This window comes from Triturus cristatus, chromosome 8, assembly GCF_964204655.1.
Source record: "Triturus cristatus chromosome 8, aTriCri1.1, whole genome shotgun sequence".
NCBI classification, from domain to species: domain Eukaryota; kingdom Metazoa; phylum Chordata; class Amphibia; order Caudata; family Salamandridae; genus Triturus; species Triturus cristatus.
This window is the reverse complement of record NC_140591.1, coordinates 1,058,245,524-1,058,265,920: the sequence shown is the minus strand read 5'-3', so window position 1 is coordinate 1,058,265,920 and position 20,397 is coordinate 1,058,245,524. Positions and strand designations below refer to the sequence as shown.

General features: G+C 41.8%; 1 protein-coding gene across 1 annotated transcript in view; it reads right to left on the bottom strand.

Annotated features, from left to right (window-relative positions):
• Window positions 1–10,319: 10,319 nt before the first annotated feature.
• Window positions 10,320–20,397, bottom strand: part of SLC9A4 (solute carrier family 9 member A4) — a 413,232-nt gene continuing 403,154 nt past the window's right edge. Inside the window, exon 12 of the mRNA XM_085622597.1 lies at window positions 10,320–12,652. Coding sequence (XP_085478723.1) covers window positions 12,348–12,652 — 305 coding nt within the window. The 3' untranslated portion in view covers window positions 10,320–12,347. The remainder of the gene's footprint in view (window positions 12,653–20,397) is intronic.

Genomic DNA, 20,397 nt, shown 5'->3' with positions numbered 1-20,397 from the left:
AGTGAAGGTGTGTGTGCATGGAGCCACTCAAAACACTATCATGTGTGAAGAGCTGTTCAGAATTCCATTGCACGAGTAGCGGGAGGAGCCAGGGAAACTGGGCTTTAGCAAGACCAATGCAGACGGGAAGAGAGGCCATTTTGGTTGGCCATCACACTGTACACAGCTGTGATAAGTGTGTACAGTGTGATGGCCAACCAAAATGTTTGCTTAGTAGAATCGCTCGGGATGGAGCTAAGCACACAAAGGAGGGACATTGAGACCAACGCACCAATAACAACCCAGCATTTCTGAAGGGCACTGATGTCAACCAGTGGCAATCAGTGGGTGTGCCAAAAGCCCAGAGAAGAGAAACAACAGGTCTTACAGACAACGCAAGTGCTGTCGTGGCTCGACCTAAAAAAGAATGCTTTTGGCTGGCATACCAGCATGGGGGTAATGAAAATACCCCTCCCAGAGTCTAATGAGGAAAGGGAAACTGCTTGTAGAATTAAGAGGATTGTCGAGGCATAATGTATGCCCCTTGCCCCTTGCCCCTCTGCCCTACAGAGCATGAACTGACCGCCATGAATGTTTTGTAATGCTTTCACCCCTTTAGTATGATTTTGATGGAGACCCAGGACCAAAGACAACCTCACATCGCATCCAGTTTAGGAAAGAGCTGAAGACTAAGTTCTGTAACTGTTTAGCGATCTTCACGTCAACAGAGATCTAAGCTAGGCAGTGTTGATGTGTAGGTCTTGTCAAAGCAAAAGGCACCAGAACAGCTGCTTTTTCTTACTGCTCTGGTGCCCCCTTGCCCCTCCCCCTTTGGCCTGATCTGGCTGAGGGTAGTGGCATTCAGTAAATGATGAGATTGTGTCAGTGAAATGATGATGCCAGTTGCATGACTGGCCACCCATGAAACCAGTTCCAAGTTTCCTCACTAGCATGGAGGGGCAGGAAAGAGCCTTGTTATCCGTGTTCATAGAGAAGTGTCCCACAGGGACTTATCTATGGAAAGCTGAGGCTCTCTATTCCTCTCCTGTCGTATAATGCACCAGGCGATCACCTGTTGCTTCCATTAGACACCAGGGATGACTTGTTGGATCAAATAGTGAGGCGCAGTAAAAATTTGCATGACCTGGCACCCTACCAATAGAATTCCTCTGGGTTTCTGGCTGCACATTTTTTCCAGAATTATTCAAAAATAAATTAATTATATTTGATCAGTATTTACATTAAAAACGGTTGTGAAAACCTTTTATAATCAAAGAGAAATGTTTTACTTTATATATCCTTCAATATAAAATTATATGTATTTATTTGTTCAACTATTTTAAATGAATGAATGTAAATTAACATTATTTTATTAGGGGTTTAATTTAATTCTTTATCTCTATCATTTTTCATCGGATGTATAGTGAACTGCCATTAGTTGGCCATGTGTGCTGCTGGACTAACCACTGTTTTTTTTGTGGCAGTAGTACATTTACTCATTTGGCTCCACTCACTTTAGAGTAACTTTACACTTCAGTTTTATAAATAGCCAAAAGATGTCAATCAAAAGTGTTAGAGTAAATTACTCATACGTGTAATTTACCTTTGCGAATAGCTCCATCTATGGTTACTTGATTAGTAAACAGGTACATATTTGTCTTGCTTGTAACCTGCTTCCCATGTTCATCCTCCTACAAAATGTGGTGTATGTTATGTCCACAATATTTCAAGTGCGTGACAGTCAATGGATTGCACAATACAGTGGGCATGATGTATGGCGCATATTGACGGAGTGCCCTGTCTGCCAAACCTTATGGTCTTACGGCCCATGTCTAAATCAGGCCCTTAGTCTTTCAGGAAGTTCTCTTTAGTGAAATTAGGAGAGTGTACCCCAGCATATTTATTTCAGTGTTCAAAAGACCATATGCTCACGCTATCTGAGGAATGGATCACAGGTGCATCCTCAGACTCCCCAAACTTAGTTCCACACAGTGGAACAAGTTGGATTTTGCACACTGAGTGCACTTAAGGTGCATGGAAGACATGTGTTCCTCAGCCTAAGCAAGCTGCCACTGGGAGGCATTAGTAATGTTTCACCCGGCACCTGCACAGTATTATTCAGGACCCTGGGAAAGACAGACTTGAACAGATAGTCAAAGCTTAGCTTAGACTCATTGTCATTGGGATCTCTTGTAGGTAGAAAGCAGATGGTCAATTAGGAGTGACACACAGATATTGACACCAATAAATGCTGAAATCTTGTAGGTCGAAAGCAGATAGTCAGGTAGGTGTGACACACAGATATCGACACTAATAAATGCTGAAATTGGCTGGTAATACGTGTGTATTGCCAGAAAGTGTGGCTGTTGGCTGTGACATGTGTGGATTTTGGCTGGTGGGAGAAGTGCTTGTAGTTGATGGAATGTGTGAATGTTAGCTGGCAGTATGCATGGCTGTTGGCTTTTCGTATGTGTGTAGTGGTTTTCTGTAGGTGTGTTTTTATGCACATTGGTTGATGGCTTGGTGGGTGTCACTGTGATTAATATTTCACTCATGTGGGTGCAAGAATGCGATGAGCTCTTTAATGGCTGTAGTTTGTTGATATGTGTTGTGATGTTTGCTGTGTTGAGCCCTTAAATAGTGGTATGGTAGTGTCCTACCAGCGCAAGGACTCCCGAGTAATCATGCCCCACACAGGGAGTAGTTTTACACATATTTATTACACTGCATAAAAGTCAGAACTCAACATTCTAAGTCTGCCTTCAACGTATTATTCCAACTCCTACGTCACAGGCCTACAGTGTGCAGCGGGAACCAAAAGAGTTCTAGCATTCTTTTATTTGGGTAAACACTAAATCTCCTGCTTTGTTAAATAACACCTTTAAACTTTTCAAAAACAGATAAAGAAATAGATACACGAAGAAATGCATAAAAAAACACACAGATGATCATAAATATACCTGCATTCAATTCAACTAATCGTCATGGCGTGTGAATCACACGTCCTGATCAGGTCACTGAAAACCGAGAGCTGGCAGTAGAAGTAGAAGTGATCTGCACAGGGGAGGTCGAATCATCAGCAGACACAGAGTCATCAACAGTCTTATGGGACCCAGTCTTTACACTGACATCGATGCTTTGTGAGTGATGGACCACATGTCGCCATGAGAGGGATCTCTTGTACGTCGCTTCCCAGGGTGCTGGTCAGTTACCATGTGTCCTTTGGTGTTAGTGATGGTAAATGCTTCAGCCTCAAAAGGAGCATCAGACTTTCTTTTTCCGGGTTGTCTGACAAGCACACCATCTTCTCTTGTTAAGGTGACATCTTTTACATGGCGTCTTCTGTCAGCATATATTTTCATTTTCTGTTTGTGACTAAAGTCCGTAGTATGAATGTCTTTCTCATTCTTAGATCTGAGGTCAGTCCATAGGGCAGCTTGGTCGTCATGGCTCTTTTAAACATGAGAGTCCCAGGGGCCAAATGGGAATCTCGAAGGGTAGTGTTTAAAGCAACTTTGAGGTCGAGCTTCTATAATGCAGCGCGCTGAACAGCTTTCTTTACAGTCCTTATGAGCTGTTCAACCAGGCCATTGGCCTGGGGGCAAAGAGGAGTGCTTTTTTGATACTTTATGTTGGAGGGAGGACCACCGGGGAGTCGGGGAGACTACTCCAGGGCACCTTCCTACCGCAAAGTTATAGCCGAGCGCCGCTGAGAAGCCCCCTAGGGGAGGTCCTTCTCCTATGATCGTACTAGGCCCAGTAATACCACCACACAGGACTCTGTATCAGTTGCTTAACTTGGTTCTTTATCAATAGTAGTACGTTCAATATTTACAGTGGGATCGAGGGATCCAGTAAGAGTCTCAATGTCTTTAGAGGGATAGGGTAGCGGGACAGTCTTAGTACCAGCCAGGTACGGGAAGGCTCTGCGCCAGACCTTGAGTGCTGGTCTCAGAGCGGCTCGGACGTGGGGAGCCGCGACGGCGTCTGCAGGGCTCGGGTGGTAGTTCCGCTTGGGTCGAGCCGCGACACAGTCAGCAGGGCTCCGGTGGTAGGTCCGCTTCGGTCGAGCCGCGACGAGGTCAGCTGGGCTCTGATGGTAAGGTTCAACAAGGTCGGGCCGCGACAGCGTCAGCAGGGCCCCAAAGGTTCGTGAAGGTCTTTAAGCATGGTGGAGCCGCGATGTCGTCAGCAGGGCTCCGAGTGTGGGTTCAGGATGAGTCTTCTTCCGTAGGGTCAGCCGCGATCCGATCAGCAGGGCTCTTGACTCCAGGATACAACTGTTGTCCTGTTGTCGGGTCGCCCCAGATATAGGACTGGAGCCCTTTGATGTCCGGACCCTTGCGCCCGGGGGGGCGGAGAGGCCGGGTAGGGAGCGGCCAGACGCCCAGCAGGAGAGACGCCAGGCCCCAGAGAGCTGTGGGGCGATCGCACCTAGGTGTGGAAGGACGGTTGGGGGTCCCATCGATACTGCCCTCCGCCGGGAGTGGGAAGGGTTCACGTGGTATCCCCCTGGCCAGGGGTTGGCATCTCGATGTCGGGCCTCGCTGGGACCGAGGCCGGGTGAAGCGGGGTCACGTAGGTGGTTACGTAGAGTCACGTACAATCCAAAATGGAGGAGCCCAGAGGTGCATGGGACCTCGTGCGGCTTAGCGAGGGGGAACAGGACCACGCCACGAGGCCGGCTCCAACACTTTATATTGAGGTAATTTAGAAAATCTTTGAATTCTCGACTATTGAAAGGTGGGCCATTGTCAGATTTTAAGATTGCTGGTACACCCCATGTTGCAAAGATGCCATCTCATCTTTGAATAAACCTTTCACATGCTGTGGATGAAAGGTCTTCTACCAATGACAAATGGGAGTATTCATCAAAAAAGACTAGGCGATGATGTCCATTCTCAAGCGGACCAAAAAAGTCAACAGCAATTCTCTCCAAAGTATAATGTGGCAATTCATAACATGTTCAAAAGGTGCTGAATAACTTGAGATGAAAGTAAATTGCATATATGACAAGTCTGTAAGTCTTTTTTGACCCTTTTGTTGAGATAAGGAAACCTGGATAAGGATACCAGGCTCAAGGGCAACGTTGATCACTTGTTGTCGTATACTCTTGGGAATGACAATTTGTGTACCTCTCAGAATGAGACCTTCTTGAGTCACAGAAAGTTAATTACTTACATTTTTGAACTTCAAACTCACTGTCACTAGCAAGAGGTCTAGAGTGCTGGTTGCATGACTGATGAGCAATAATGTCTTTTAACTTTAACAAATCACTATCTTGGCTCATGGCAGTGACAATTTGTTCTAAAGGAAAGGCAGCTGGTGTACTCAATTTCACAATAAAATTGATGTAGGCCTCCACGGTCTTAGATGGAGTACCAGGGCATTGCAATGGCACTCTTGAAAAATAATCAGTAGGATTCTGATCTTTACCTGGATGAGGAAGAATTGCATAGTTGTATTCTTGTAACATCCAACCCCAACATTCAATTTGAGGAGGCACGTTAGCTTTGGCTTTGCCAATATCATCAACAGTGCATGATGATCAGTCACAACTGTGAAAGGTTTCCCGTACAAGAACACATGGAAATATTCGCAAGCCCACACCACTGCCAAAAGCTTCTTTCTCAGGTTGTGAGTAAGCAGGTTCTGTTTTTGACAGGCTTTTACTGGCATATGGCACAATATGTTTCTGGGCGTTTGGCTGTCCATTGTGTGGTGCAATGATTGCACCTAACCCGACAGGACTAGGGTCAACTACAACCTCTGTATGAAGTTTGGGATCAAAGTAGGCATTTTCAATGGCACCCTCCACAGCTTGCTTTTTTTGGAAGCTCTTCTCACATTCACATAACCAATAAAAAGACACATTTTGCTTCATCAGTTCTCATAACAGTGCACTGACCATAGCAAGGTCTTGTATGTATCTAGAACAGTAACTGGCTGTTCCAAGAAATGATAGTAACATAGAAATTTATTTTGGAGGATATGCAGAAGACAGTGCTCATGTTTCATACCCCGATCAGAAAAGACATGGCCAAAGAATTTCAAACTTTTCTTGTAGAAAACACATTTGTCAGCATTCAGAGTTAAGCCTGCATTATTCAGTAAATGATATACTTGAATGGGAGCTTTGTCATGCTCTTTCTGTGTGGCTCCAAAATCCACTATAGTTAAATGCATTTACTACAGGCTGTTGACACGTCAAATGACGTTTTGCAGCAAAGGATACACCAGAACTCAATCGCTTAAAGTAAAACCGATCAATATGAGTGAAAAACTTTGTAATTTACCTGGATTTTTCTTCAAGTTCCAATTGGTGATATCCTTTATTTAAGTCGAGTCTAGAGAAGAACTTCACACCATTCAATTGAGTTATCATATCAGAAATGTGTGGACCTGTATGTCTCTCTCACTCAATTGCCTTGTTGGCCTGATGCATTGCAACGCATATGCGTACAGTTCCTTCACTGTTTCTTTTAAACACTACTACAATGGAAGAAACCCATGGTGTTGGACCAGTAGAGCATTCAATGATGTCATGTTGAAGCAACAAATTAAGTTCCTTATCAAAAGCTTCTTGCAAGTGAAACGCAATTCGTCTGTGTCTTTGAGCAACAGGATGAACATCCTCATTGATATGTAACTTTACTTTCATTGTTTTGAGTTTTCCTAACCCATGAAATAATGAAGGGAATTTACTTACAGCTTCAAGATGAGCATTCATATTGTAGTTCACTGATATCAGTCCCATATCAGCAGCAGTGTTGCAACTCAACTTGAAGTACATAAATGAGCACTTGTGCCACAGTTGTTTCATGTCTCATCATGGCTACAAATGAACCTTGACTTTTTTAGCGCGTTGAGGCAGCCCATGTGTATACTTCAGTTTTTTACTTCGTAAGTTGTGGTAATGGAGATTACCCTTGATATTTTTCTTCAGGCATGATATTTACTGACACACTGCTGTCCGCTTGAATGTTTTTGGTGCTTTTTCATGTTGATTTTTCCCCATTTTGAGTATTTCCTCACATTCAACTAGCCCCACGTGTGCATGCCTAACTGCAGTAAACATAGTCATTGCACAATTGTCATTGTCACTTTCACTGGAGACTGATACTGAGGAGCTCTTTGTTGATGATTTAGATGACAAGCAACTTTGTTTGGTGTTGATTTGTCTCAGTTGATGTGACTACTTGGCCTGGTGGGAGTGTGTCGAACATTACTGAGGAAGCATTTGGCAGGTTATTTTTTATGTTTTGTCTTCGCCTTACAAGTCGTCCTGAAATGGTTCGCATTAGCACAGCGGATGTATAGCTGTCCAATGGTGGGACATTTACCTTTGTGTGGAAAAGACAGTCCACATGTGTAACACATTTTCTTTTCTGTGGAGACATCGCTTTGTGTACCTCTGCCTTGTATTTTGGCTTGCTTTTCATGGCTGACACAGTTTGGGCGCCTCCGGCCTCCATGTCCAGCTGAGTCGCTTGGCGATCAGCACACTCTTCAGTGTGGGCAGCCTTGGGGACTTGGTCTAAACTTGGAGTTTCCTTCAGCATTAGTCACTGAAAATAATCTGACAGCAATCCATTGATTAGTCTGAGTCGGGTAGCTTCCTCATCATTAAATTAATTGAATTTACAGTGCTTTACCAGACCATCTAATCTCTCAACAAACTCATCAATGGTGTCGCCTGGTCTCTGGCGTTCTTGACTGAATATGCACCTTTCATAATCCCTATTTATCACTGGATTAAACTTGACTTTCAAGGCTGTTTTGGTCATACATCACTTCACCTTCTTGTGGTATCTTTTTAATGGCTTTTCACTCCTTCCCCAGCCATGTTCCTCAGTTGCTTATAATCTTTTTATAATCAGTTGCATCTATAAAAATCTCCAAACGTCTCTATCCATGCATTGCATCTATTGCCAATATTGTGTTTTTTAGCAATATCAAATGCAGGTGTCAGTTTTAAGAATGCAGCAGCCGTATATACATTTGTGGACAGTGATGGTCTCTCAGATGTTTTGTGTGGAACTTGATCAGGCAGAGTTTCTCTAGCACCCTGTGATGCGCTGGGTTCGGGTCAGCCTTAATGACTTTTGCAGATTGGATTTTGCCCTGGCTCTCCCTCGAAGCTCCTTTCTTGATGGCAATCTAGGGAGTTGTTCTGAGCCCCTGTACAAAAGCTTTGGTGGTGGTCCGCTTTGTTTGGGGACAACTCTGCTAGCACAACCCCTACCCTCTTTTTTGGGGCCACTCTGTAGCACGCTATGTTATGACTCCTCTCTTTAGTTGCTTCAGTAAGTAGATTACTCTTGTACACCACTAGTCCATGAAAGCAGATAATGGTATTATATTTGGTTAGCTTTGTGTTCAAATGTTTCTTCACAAACACCTGGTTATCTCTGCTTCAAATACATTTCTGCTTCACATGAATTTTAGTTTGACTTGTTCTGAACAATTGCTGTACGCTCCTTTCGTAACTTGGTTGCATCTGCTTTAGCAATCTTACTCCATATAGTGTATGGCATTAATTAGCATAATGGCGCAGTTCCTTTTATTTTCAGCTGTTTCATTCAGTACCTGGCCGCTGACATATCACCTTTCAATGTTGCTCTCCTTATCTTTAAGCATTTTACACACACTGGGATTGCGGTGAGACTCCAATATTGTCAGTGTCAATCCGCACTTCGACAGTGGCACACATGCCACGCAAGAGCAGTTTGCTGGACCACAACAAACTCTCTGCAAGAGTGTTGTCAAGGTACGGGGTTTGTATCCCTTATCTCATCTCCAGTTGTAGCGTCCTACCAGCCCAGGTACTCCCCAATTACCTCGAAACACATGGAGAGTAGTTTTAAACATCTTTTTTTCCACTGCAGATAAGTCAGAACTCAACAATCTAAGCCTTCACTCTAAAGCTTATTGTCACAGGCCTACGGTGTACAATGGGAACCAAAAGAGTTTCAGCATTTTATTATCTGCAAGACACTAAGGGGCAGACGTACACCCATTTTTTGCAGTCGCAAACGGGAATTTGGCCCGTTTGTGACAGCAAAATCAGTCAGCCCATTGTACAAACCATATTTTGCGAGTCCCCAATCTATTAGCGACTCTTAAAATATGGTTTGCAACTCGCTATTAGGAAGGGGCGTGCCAAGGGCGTCCCTTCCTAATAGCGAGTCTAACTGCAATGTATGATTGTTTTGCGAACCCATTTGCAGTTGCAAAATACTCACAGCGTACCACCCTTTTCAAAAGGGTGATAAGCCACTCGAAAACGGGAAGGGGTCCCAAGGAGACCCCTTGCTCTTTGTGAATGGGTGCGAAAATATTTTTTAAGAGCAGGCAGTGGTCCCAGGGACCACTGCCTGCCCTTAAAAAATGAAACTGAAAAGTTTGCGAGTTGCAAATTAGAATGTTCGTACATCTGGCCCTAAAAGTATGACTGGCTCAATGTGTCTTTCAAGAAAGATGTGTGAATGGACTGTAAACTAGCTGTTGACATGGGTTTACAGTTCGCAAACTGTCAGTCAAGGGTTCATCTTTCTGATACTCAAATTATCTTATTAACAGTAATTTCTTCATTTTCATAAGATCATTTGTTTATGGAATTTTTTCACCGACCCTTTCACTATGCTAGATCCAACAAGTATGACTCTGTACTTGAGTAGTGTGTTTGTTTGCAATAATAATTAGAGTTGCGCCTCCTAAATGCCATTCCTACATTGATGCCAGTCTCACCTAGGGACACTGTGCTGCAGAGGTTTTCTCATCAGCTGGGCTTAAGAAGATTCTATGTTTATTAAAGTTCAGCATCTCCTAGAGTGTTTGTAAAATTCTGTTCCAAAGTGCGCTATGGGATGGCTATCGTATCTTGGCTCTGAGTCAGTCATCTCCAAGGGAACAATAACATCACTTGAAGCTTTTGAATACTAGTCTATTGTGGTGTGACTTGCGTGGATCCTACTATATTTTCTCACCCAGAATGCCCCGGCAATGTCCATCTTTGGTTGTTAAAATCACATATTTACCTCATATTTTTGAGAGGGAAAATTCTGTGGGTATCCACAAAATTTCTAACATCCAATGTTTCCACACTTTCTGTGAAAAGAATGGTACCCTACTTTAGTGGGTGGGTCTGGTGCTCTCAACAGGAAAGCCCCTCTAAACACGTTAGCTAACATTTTTTTAAATCAAAGTCAATATTTTTCATAGAAGTGGGTAGCTCAGGATTTTAGTCTCGGCCATCACCCAGAGAAGCCTAAAAACCAGACAATTCTGAAAATTAGACACCTATGGGAAACCAGTTTGGGGAAGCAAGAAGTGTGGGAACACAGAATGGTATAACATTTATTATTACGAACTGAATTTCTCACTATTATTGGCTTCCAAATTCAAGCCAGTGTTCAGAAAAGATTACATTTTGCAAATTGCCCTAGAAATCATATGATAGCATGGGTAACCCCAAATTAGGAGGTATGCAAATACTCGCTATACATAAACATTTCAAAATACCTAGGCTCCATTCATAAACATTTTTCATTCATTGGAATTTACCATATGAATTGCTGCATGGTCACAACAAAAACAAAAAATCATAACAAGCTGCAGCTCAGTTGTTTCTCTGGGTATCACATGTTTTTGGGCATCCAACAAACACTACATATCCTTGCAACCAGAAGTGCCTCATAATGGATTGTTACTTTTGTAAATCGACAATCAGGGCAAGAAATTACAAATGAAAAGTTTGTCACTAATTGTATTTTTTTCCTCCTCCTTTCCATTTTCATATTTCAATGATTAGTTTGCTTTGGAAAACTATTAACAATCTTCACAAATCAGGCAAGTAGGTTGACACTGGGAAAAATAGGAAACATGGAGTACCACTCAGAAAATGCAAAAACTGTAAGAAAAGGTTACAAAGGCTTATGAATTGTAAACTGTCACAAGCATCCAAAAAGGGCTCAAAACTGGGCTGGGGGATTTGGGGGGAAAGACCCCCAGAAAAATTATTAACACTACAACATGATGAATTAACAGCCCACATTACACTTTAAGAAACCAGCTAACTCTCTAATCAGTTTATGACTGTACACTGGACCCTGCACAGCACTTTGCTTCCTTTTGGCCTATTTCAAGCCATACAAATACCACATCCCATCATTGCCCTGAACTTTCCAGACTGAGGGTAGTGAAGGCCACTATCTTGCTTTGTTCTGGACTTCCATAGGGACAACTACCACTAGTACTAATCCACCAGGCTTTGTTCCTTTCACACAGACAGAACGCTCCAACCTGTTGGCCTACCTCTTCAGCCCCAATGTCTGTGTCCTTCTGGCAATTAGAGGAGGCGACACTATTCCTAGAATATTTAGCTATGTATGATTGTTTTTTTCCTTGAGTGAGCAGATGGCATCACAATACTTTATATAGTTATTGCTTGCTGGGAGCAAGTGGGAATTGTGGGCCCAGTTGCATTCCTCAAGGAAACATTATAAAATGGCAAATGTATCTCAACTAAATTCTTATTTCAGTATTAAGTGATCTGTACTCATTAAAAGTGGGAGAGCAAGCCATTTCTAGAGACGTTTTGGTACCTGTAACTCTCCTTTCAACCCATGATTCCGAACTATACCAGCCAGCTAATGCATATTAATGATCCAGTACGTTAATGATAAATCGTGACGTCATGCAGACTTCAGATGCAGAGCAAAATCAATACAAGTGTACTCTGCTTGCCTCCTGCTTCTTGACTACAAACATTACAAAATATGGTTCTGTTAAAGCTTAGAACTCTATCGAGACATTTGTCCATTCAGAAGTTCAAAGTTGCTTTTAGGGTTGTTTACCACTTTTACTTCATTTCTTCATTGTAGAATGTTCGCAAAAAACTGCAGAATAAAAGTTGAATTAAGTATTTATTACAAAACTGTGCAGAGCTCTGAAAGGGTTGGTTCCTCAAGTTAAAAATCTGTAAACAATTTTCTCAATGTATGCAACTCAGTGTTTCAAGAAACGCCTCCCAAAAATAAATTACTGGTGGCTATTTTTTTCTTATGAATATAATATTAAAATAGGTAGATGTTTATGTTCAGTCACCTGTCAACAAATAAAATAACACAAAAAAGCTTTTCGGAAAAATTCAAAATGGCAGATATCAAAAATTTCTATAATATATATTTCTTTAAGGTGACTCTTTGCATAGTATTTTAAAAAACATTTGGTTTGGAAAAGTACGGGGGTCTCAGATATGCCTTATTGGAATTCTGTCATCTGGGAAAGTCCTGTTTTCCTAGGCAAAGAAAGCTGCAACTAGCATGATCCATCTTTGAAACAACGGCTTCTTCAATCCTTACAAATCAATTTCCTCTGGTTGTTTCTTCATCATCACCTTCATCAGACTCAAATGGCTGTATGTCTTCCTCCTCCAGAGTGTCAATCCATTTTTTAGGCCTTAAGGCTTGGTGCCTTGATCTGGGACCCTGATTTTGATGATATAAATTTCTCCTTTTGGGGTCAGAGTTATATAACGGAGTTCTTTCTTGTTTCAACTCCATCTCTGATTGCTGTTGCCTCTGGTATGTTCCACGAAATGGCTTTAAACTTGCAGTCTTATTTCTTTTTACAGAATCAAATACTGAGCTTGAGTCACTGTCATTGTCACCTAGAAATGGAAAATTGACATTTGATTATAGTCAAATTTATCCACACATCCACGTATTTCGAAAAAAGAAAAAACGCATTTGTAATAAATAAGTAGACCAAGGAGATTAACATGAAAAGTATGCTACTTTTTTCATTTACAATGTCCCTTCCAATTTATAAAAACTTTCATGAATTACTGTTACACCACTGAATGAGTTAGATTTGCTTTCCAATGCTAAAAGATCTACATAATACGTAGTGGCCTATGGCATAGCATGAACAGTTTATTGGAGGTGATAGTGAGATATACAGTGGGCAGGCGCAGTCCGTGGAGGTAACAGCCGTGCGGCAATGGGGCCAGGTGGGGGGATTTCGAGGGACGATGTAGAGGGAAAATTAAATAAATAATTACTTTTGCCTCGTCATCGTGCGTCGGAATACCGATGTTACCTGCATGGGCCAGGGCTGACAGCGGGACATTTATTTTATTTTATTAAACATATTAAAACATGCAGACACCTATAGGTATCTCAGTACTAATCATTTGTCAATGGCTCAGTGACAAATAAGACAATATAAAACCAGACACTACATTGCAGGGCTAACTGTGAATAGCCAAATTTTCATTACTCCCTGAATTTCAAAAAGCACAGGCTCTGTTTGCCGGTGCCACAGAAAAGAGTGGCACATCGAAAACAGGGCATATTCACCAAATGTGCATTCTCTGAACTCAGGCAGCATCTGGGCACATAAAGTGAGGATTCTTTTGACAAGTGATTTGGCCTCTTATCATGCAGTGCACCAGACATAAGGATCTAAACATTATCCTTTCTCTAACTGGGAGCCACTTTAGCCTAATTAATGCAGGGGTGGTATTTTCATATTTCTTGATATCCAGAATCTGTATAACTGCTACATTTTGGACAAGGATTCTCATCAGTCAGAACCATGGATGTGGATTTATAGTAGTGCAGCCTGGCAGACACAAATGCATTTATGATTTGAAGTTTCTGAGGTAAGTTGAAGAGACAAATTATTATTTTCCAAACCCCCAAGAGGCAGGTTTATTTCTATGACTTTAATTTGGTCTTATATAATCAGACTTGACTACAATCTGAACCCAAGGCTCTTTGAGATGTGAGCTGGGGAGGGTTTTCGACCAATTGACGGAGGCCAGAATGCATGATTCTGGATTGACATCTAGCAAAATGGAAAATTGTGTCTTTTCCCGATTTAACTTCAAGTGATTTTGCATTATACAGCCTCTTACACATGCCACGTTTGTAGTTTTGTGGCACTCATACTAGGGTCCTTCTCCACTATGAATAAGCTTTGCATGTTGTCCGCAAAATAATGGATCAAATTTGCCAGTTACCGATTGAATACCACGGTGAAAACACTGGCCCCTCTGGTACTCTGTACAATAGGAGTTTTATTTTGGACACATAGGGTCCTACTTCTACTGGATGAATCGATTGGACAGAAAAGTCTGGAAACACGTAAGTGCATTACCACTGATGCCAAAAACTTCCAGTCCTTCTTATAGCATCTAGTCCTCAACAATGTCTTGTGCTGCTGATAGACCCTACAGAATCAGGGCAATTGAGATATCTCGAGCAGCGTGCTGATGTAGTTCATCTACCATGGATGTAACTACACTTTCTGTGCTATAGTCAACTCGAAAGCCAACCTGACCTGGATGGTCAGGTTCAGCAATTCACAAAAGAAAATGATAGCAAATTAAATACTGCAAGCTCTAGTGCCTTAGCAAAATATGTGGAGACAAGGTCCTATCATTTTCCAAGAGGTCAGGTACCAGAGTAAGTTTTTTTTAAATTAGTGGTAAGATTCTAGTCTTTTTTTAATTTACAAGGCACCAGACCTGTAGTCAAAGACAAGTTTATAATAGCCAGAGCAGCAGAATGTGATTTAATCATAAGTCTCTATGGAGCCTAGTGGGCAACAAATCAGCTCCCGAGCAGGAAGCCCAGCTGCCCTTGATGAGTGTCAGGCAACCCTTACCCTTTTAAGTCAGTATTTCCCAGAAGGTCACAAGTCAATTTTTTAAGGGGTCACCAACGTCCTGGCAATAAATAATGATGCCTTTTTATATTCTGTATTTATCTGTCACATTTGCTGCACTTCAGAGAAAGAGGTCAAATGTTAGGCTATTTTTTCTGCTGCTTATTTTTTCACAGGGAGAATGGTGTTTACAAACTCCCCCCACTTTGCAGTCAGAGAAAGAAAAGTGTTATAACCTCCCATACCTTCCTTTCTCTACCTTCCCTCCCTTTCCTTTTCCTCTCTCTTCTTTCGTTCCCTTCCCCTCTCCTTTTCTTACCTTGGTTTAGCCCGCTCTAGAGGGCACCTTAGAACGTTGGCATTGTTTGTCTGTGGAGAGCAGGGACCTGACTTGCAATAAACTGCACTGACTCGCACTGCGTGAGTGGAGTAATTCTTTACATTTTTGGCGACGATTTCAGCTGTGCAGGGGACAGCGTCAGTGTTCCTCCCCTGGCCTACCTGGCCCCTCATTCTCATACAAGCTCTCCGTTCTGCCTTCTTTGACCGTCGAGGACTTCCTTCTCATCGCTGCTTGCCTCCTCCCTCCAGCGACGAAAGTGCCTCCAGCGTATACCGAGCCTCCAGGGTAGTGTCCCGCCAGTGCTTCGGTTTCAGTCAGCAGCTCATTATGCGCTCCTCCTCAGCGCATAAGCAAGCGAGAGCACGGTGTTTTTTATCCTCGATCTTTCTTCCGGCAAGTGTCCTGCATGGCGCATGTTCAGCGGTGAGAGAACAACGTTTTTAAGCATTGTGTCCCGCGTCGCGCATGTGTATTGGTTGGAGGTTTGTTTCTCCTACGTCTTCGCATTTCTTTTCAACATTGGGTGAGCAGTGTCCTGTTTCATTGGTGTGGTGCTGCTGTACAAGGTATCGATCTGTGCCTATGCTGCCTGGAGGATCTTCTGGATGACGTGTGGTGTTTCTGGAGTGATTCTCTGTCAGATTCCAGCACCATTTGGGCTGCCCTCATGCGTATAGTGAAGTTAAAGGTGGAATTTCGATGCTACGCATTGGTGAGGTTGTTTTTTCCTTCTGCTAGACTGCAATTACCAGCGTTGGTGGCGTTTTTCTTCAATTTCTTCAATTTTCCAGTGTTTCCCTTTACTAGTCCAGTTCCTTGCTGGTGGTGTTTTTTTTTCTTTCTCGTTTTTCTGTGCCTGAGTTTTTGGTGCCTTAGGTTCAAATTTTTACCTCGAGTGCCTCCTTGCTCCATTTTCTAGCTCTGGTTTCAAAACAAGTTGGACTCTTACGTTTTCACGCTGATAGGCTCAGCTTGCCTACAGTTTCAAAGTACTATCAGTATACTTTTCATCAACATTGAAATTTCATTTGCATCTGTGCCATTGTTTTGTAGCTCCTCTACCCTGTATGCATATTACATTGCGTTTTCTTTAATTCAAATTTGGCAATTTTTTCTTGTAGTCATGTCTGTTACAAATATGAGCCAACCTCCTCCATTTTTAAATGACGAGGGTGAACCTGAAATTCCTTGGGACAGATGGGTTAAAATGCTACACTCCTATTTAATTGCAATTGGAGGGGAGAAATTTTCTTCGGTAAGAAAACAACATATTCTCCTGCACAATTTGGGTACTCAAGCGAGAAAAGTTTATGAAGATCTGGCAGATGAGGGAGATGGAGGTGAAGGGGATGATGATGTTTTTACCTTTACTTTAAGGAAATTGGGGTCCCATTTTAAGGACAAAATTAATGTGGTGTTAGAAAGACTCAAGTTTTTTAAAAGGGTACAAGGAAAAAATGAGAAAGTAACAGCATATATTGCAGCTTTGAGAGGTCTTTCAGCTACTTGTGACTTTGGGGCACTGACGGATTCCCTTATCAGGGATCAATTAGTTCGCTGCACCAATGACCACAAAGCGCAAGAGAGACTTCTAACCCAAAATCCTGATTTGGAGGAGGCTGTAAGCATTGCTAAAGGTATTGAGCATACTGCGTATTGTGTTAAAGAGATGAAAATTAGTAAAGATTCCTCCCACGATGAAAAACAAGTAAATGAAATTAAAGAAGAAGAGGATGTTTTAAAGGTATCAGATATTCACGCTGCAAACAAATCTAAAGTTAAGAAAGATAATTTTAAATGTTTTCGTTGTGGAAATGCTAATCATCTTGCCAATTTTCCAAGGTGCCCAGCAAGAGGTGTATGTTGCAGGAAGTGCAATAAAATTGGTCACTTTTCTAAAATGTGCAATTCCAAAGAGGTTTAGAGTGAAGTACATTTGGTACATGAGGAGCATGTTTCTGTCCCAAGGGTTAATAAGTATATTTTTCAAGTCCGTGACCGAGAGTTAGAGGGAATAATTAATTATCCCATTTGTGAGATTCCTTTGGATGGCAAGCGAATTAATGCATATGCGGATTCTTGTCCGCCGTATACTTTATTTGATGGAGAAACATTCAACACATTGTTCCATAATGGTGCGTATACACTTGAGAAACCAGATGTACACCCTGTGGGATATAATAAAGAACCCATACCTTTAAGAGGCATGGTGAATATGTGCATCAAATTCAAAGATAGATGTACTTATGGTAAAGTGTACATTACTGAAAAAGGGAGCAACCTACTGGGTTGGAAGCACCAAAAAGAATTAGGGATCATTCTTGACCCGAACAACAAAGAACAAGTTTTACTTGTGGACAGATCCTTAACGGGTTGGGGAATATGTGAGGAATTCCCTGAGGTATTTTCTGCCGAGTTAGGGGTACTAAAAAATTATGAACACAGGATAAGGCTAAAAAAAGATGCAGTTCCCATTGCTCATAAAACTAGATCAGTGCTTTTGCTTTTGCGAGAACCTCTTGAAAAAGAGCTTGAGAAATTGGTGAAGCAATGCATCATACAAGTGGTTGAAAGCTCTGAATGGTTGGCCCCCATTGTGATCACGTCAAAGAAAAATAGCCAAGACATCCGCATGTGTGTTGACCTTAGGAGTTTGAATTCTAGCATATGGGTGGATATATTCCCTCTCTCTAAAATTAATGAAATGTTATCGGTCATAAATGGTGCTAAATTTTTCTCAGTCCTAGATCTTACATCTGCTTATTATCAAGTACCTTTACAACCTGACTCTCAATCCCTAACAGCGTTCACCACTCCGTTTGGCACATACAAATTTCTGAGGTTGCCATTTGGCTTGGCTTCTGCCTCATCTGCCTTTCAGAGAATAATGCAACACATTTTGGCAGACATAGATAAGGCCGTATGTTTTCAAGACGACATTCTTATCCATGGTTCTAGCGCAATGGAACATGATGCCAATCTGAGAAAGGTGTGCAATAAACTGAGAGATGCTGGCCTTACTATAAAAAAACAAAAAACAAGTGCAAAATTGGGCTAGCCTCAGTTGATTTTCTAGGACATACACTCTCAAGCGAAGGAATTAAATCAAAAATGGATTTGGTTGAGGCCGTTGTAAAAGCTCCTGTTCCAACGAACAAGGAGGAAATCAAATTGTTCCTGGGTCTAGCAGAGTACATGTCTAAGTTTGTAAAAAAAATTCTCAGAAATAGTACAACCCATAAGAGATCTATTGAAAAAAGATGTTAAGTATGATTGGTTACCCATTCATGATCAAGCATTTTCTAATATTAAAAAAATGATTGTTTCAGCTCCTTGCATAGGTAGTTTTGATTGTACCAAAGACACTATTTTGACCACAGATGCCAGCAACAAGGGCATCGGTGCCACAATTTCACAACTTCAGAATGGCAAGGAAAAAATTATAGCCTTCGCCTCAAGAACTCTAAGAGAGGCAGAAAACAATTATTCTACCATTGAAAAAGAAGCCCTTTCCTGTTTTTGGGCCACTAATCACTTTAAATATTTTCTATGGGGTCTACCGTTCAAATTGAAGACTGATCACAAACCCTTAGTTTCATTGTTTTTTTCAAAAGACATGGAAAAGGCTACACCTAGAATTAGTAGGTGGTTAGTTTCTTTACAAAATTTCAATTACTCTATAGAGTATGTGCCTGGGAGTAAAAATCAGGTTGCGGATTTTCTCTCTCGCCTCCCCATTGACACGCCCAATGAGTGTAGCGTTGAGGATTTGGAGGTTCTGCAGGTATCCATTCCAGCAATTCTGGAGGATCAATGGAACTTTTCTTGTAAAGGAGATGTCACACTTAATGCTGTAAGTGAATTAATCAAGAAGGGTTGGCCCAGTAAATGTGGAAATCTTGCCAGTAGTTTGCAACCTTATTGGAATGTAAGGAATTAACTGTCTATTGTGGGTACTAATATTTATAAGGCTGAGAAAGTCATACCACCGGAGGTCCTCAGAAAACGCATTTGTGATTTAGCTCACGAAGGCCATTTGGGCAGGAGTTTAACTAAAAGCAAACTACGTTCAGGTTATTGGTTTCCTGGTATGGACACCCAGATTGAAGAACTAGTCAAGGGTTGTCATGCATGTGGCATAAGTGATAAAACCAAATGCACAAGAAGAACTCCACTTGTACCGGTTCAAGTTCCCATTAAAGCTTGGGAAAAATTGGGCCTAGATATTATAGGGCCATTACAGGTATCAGGTCTGCTAGAGAGATTTATTTTTGTTTTGGTGGATTATTTTTCAAAATGGATTACCCTCAAATGTGTTAATAAAATAGACACCAAGGCCATTAAAATGTTCCTATCTGACACATTTGCTAGTGAAGGTATACCACATACACTCATTACCGATAATGGAGTTCAGTTTGTTTCGGAAGAAATTAAAGAGTTTTTGGTTAGCTTAGCCATAAAGCATGTTTCCACCCCGTTGTATTGTCCACGCGCTAATGGGTTGGTTGAACGCTGCAACAGAATGATAAAGGATGCATTGCAGTTAGTCATAGCTTCTCACAAACCCATAATTCAATCCATAAAAGACATGATTTGGTCACGTGCCATTACTCCAAACAGTGTAACAGGCTATTCCCCTTTTTGTCTTTTGAGAGGACGAAAACCGGGATCCAAACTTACACCGAACTGGTTGTTCGAGGATAATTCTTTTGTCTGTAATAAGCAAATTACTCAAGAAAGGATACAGTGCCATCAGAATAGGTACAAACAACAGTATGATGAAAGGTGGGGAACCAAGTCATATGAGTGGAAGGTTGGCCAAGAAGCTTGGGTGAAGAAACCGATTTTGGGTGCTAATAAATACGACAAGTTCTATGGTCCGGAAAAGATTAGCGAAGTGGGTAAGAACACTGTTGTAATGGCAGATGGTAGGAAATGGAGCATGGACAGACTATTTCCTTATGCTGCGCAAGCCACCAGTAACAAGCCTACTAGCGTGTCATGTGATGGACCAAGAAGCATGGTTTCAAGACACAGTTACAGATCAGTAAAGGCACCAGGATGGCAGAAAGACTTTGTTTTGAAATGAACTGCAGTATTTTTTTCCTTCGGATATTTCCCTAAGGGAAGGATGAAGTTTCACCGGGATGGCAGGAAGACTTACTTTTGAAATGAACTGCAGTATTTTTTTTCTTCTGTTAATTTTCCTAAGGGAAGGATGAGGATTAGCAATCCATTGTGCTTTGCACGCGTGGGTTCGGATCCCATCCTCGTCGCCAAAAAAATGTAAAGAATTACTCCACTCACGCAGTGCGAGTCAGTGCAGTTTATTGCAAGTCAGGTCCCTGCTCTCCACAGACAAACAATGCCAACGTTCTAAGGTGCCCTCTAGAGCGGGC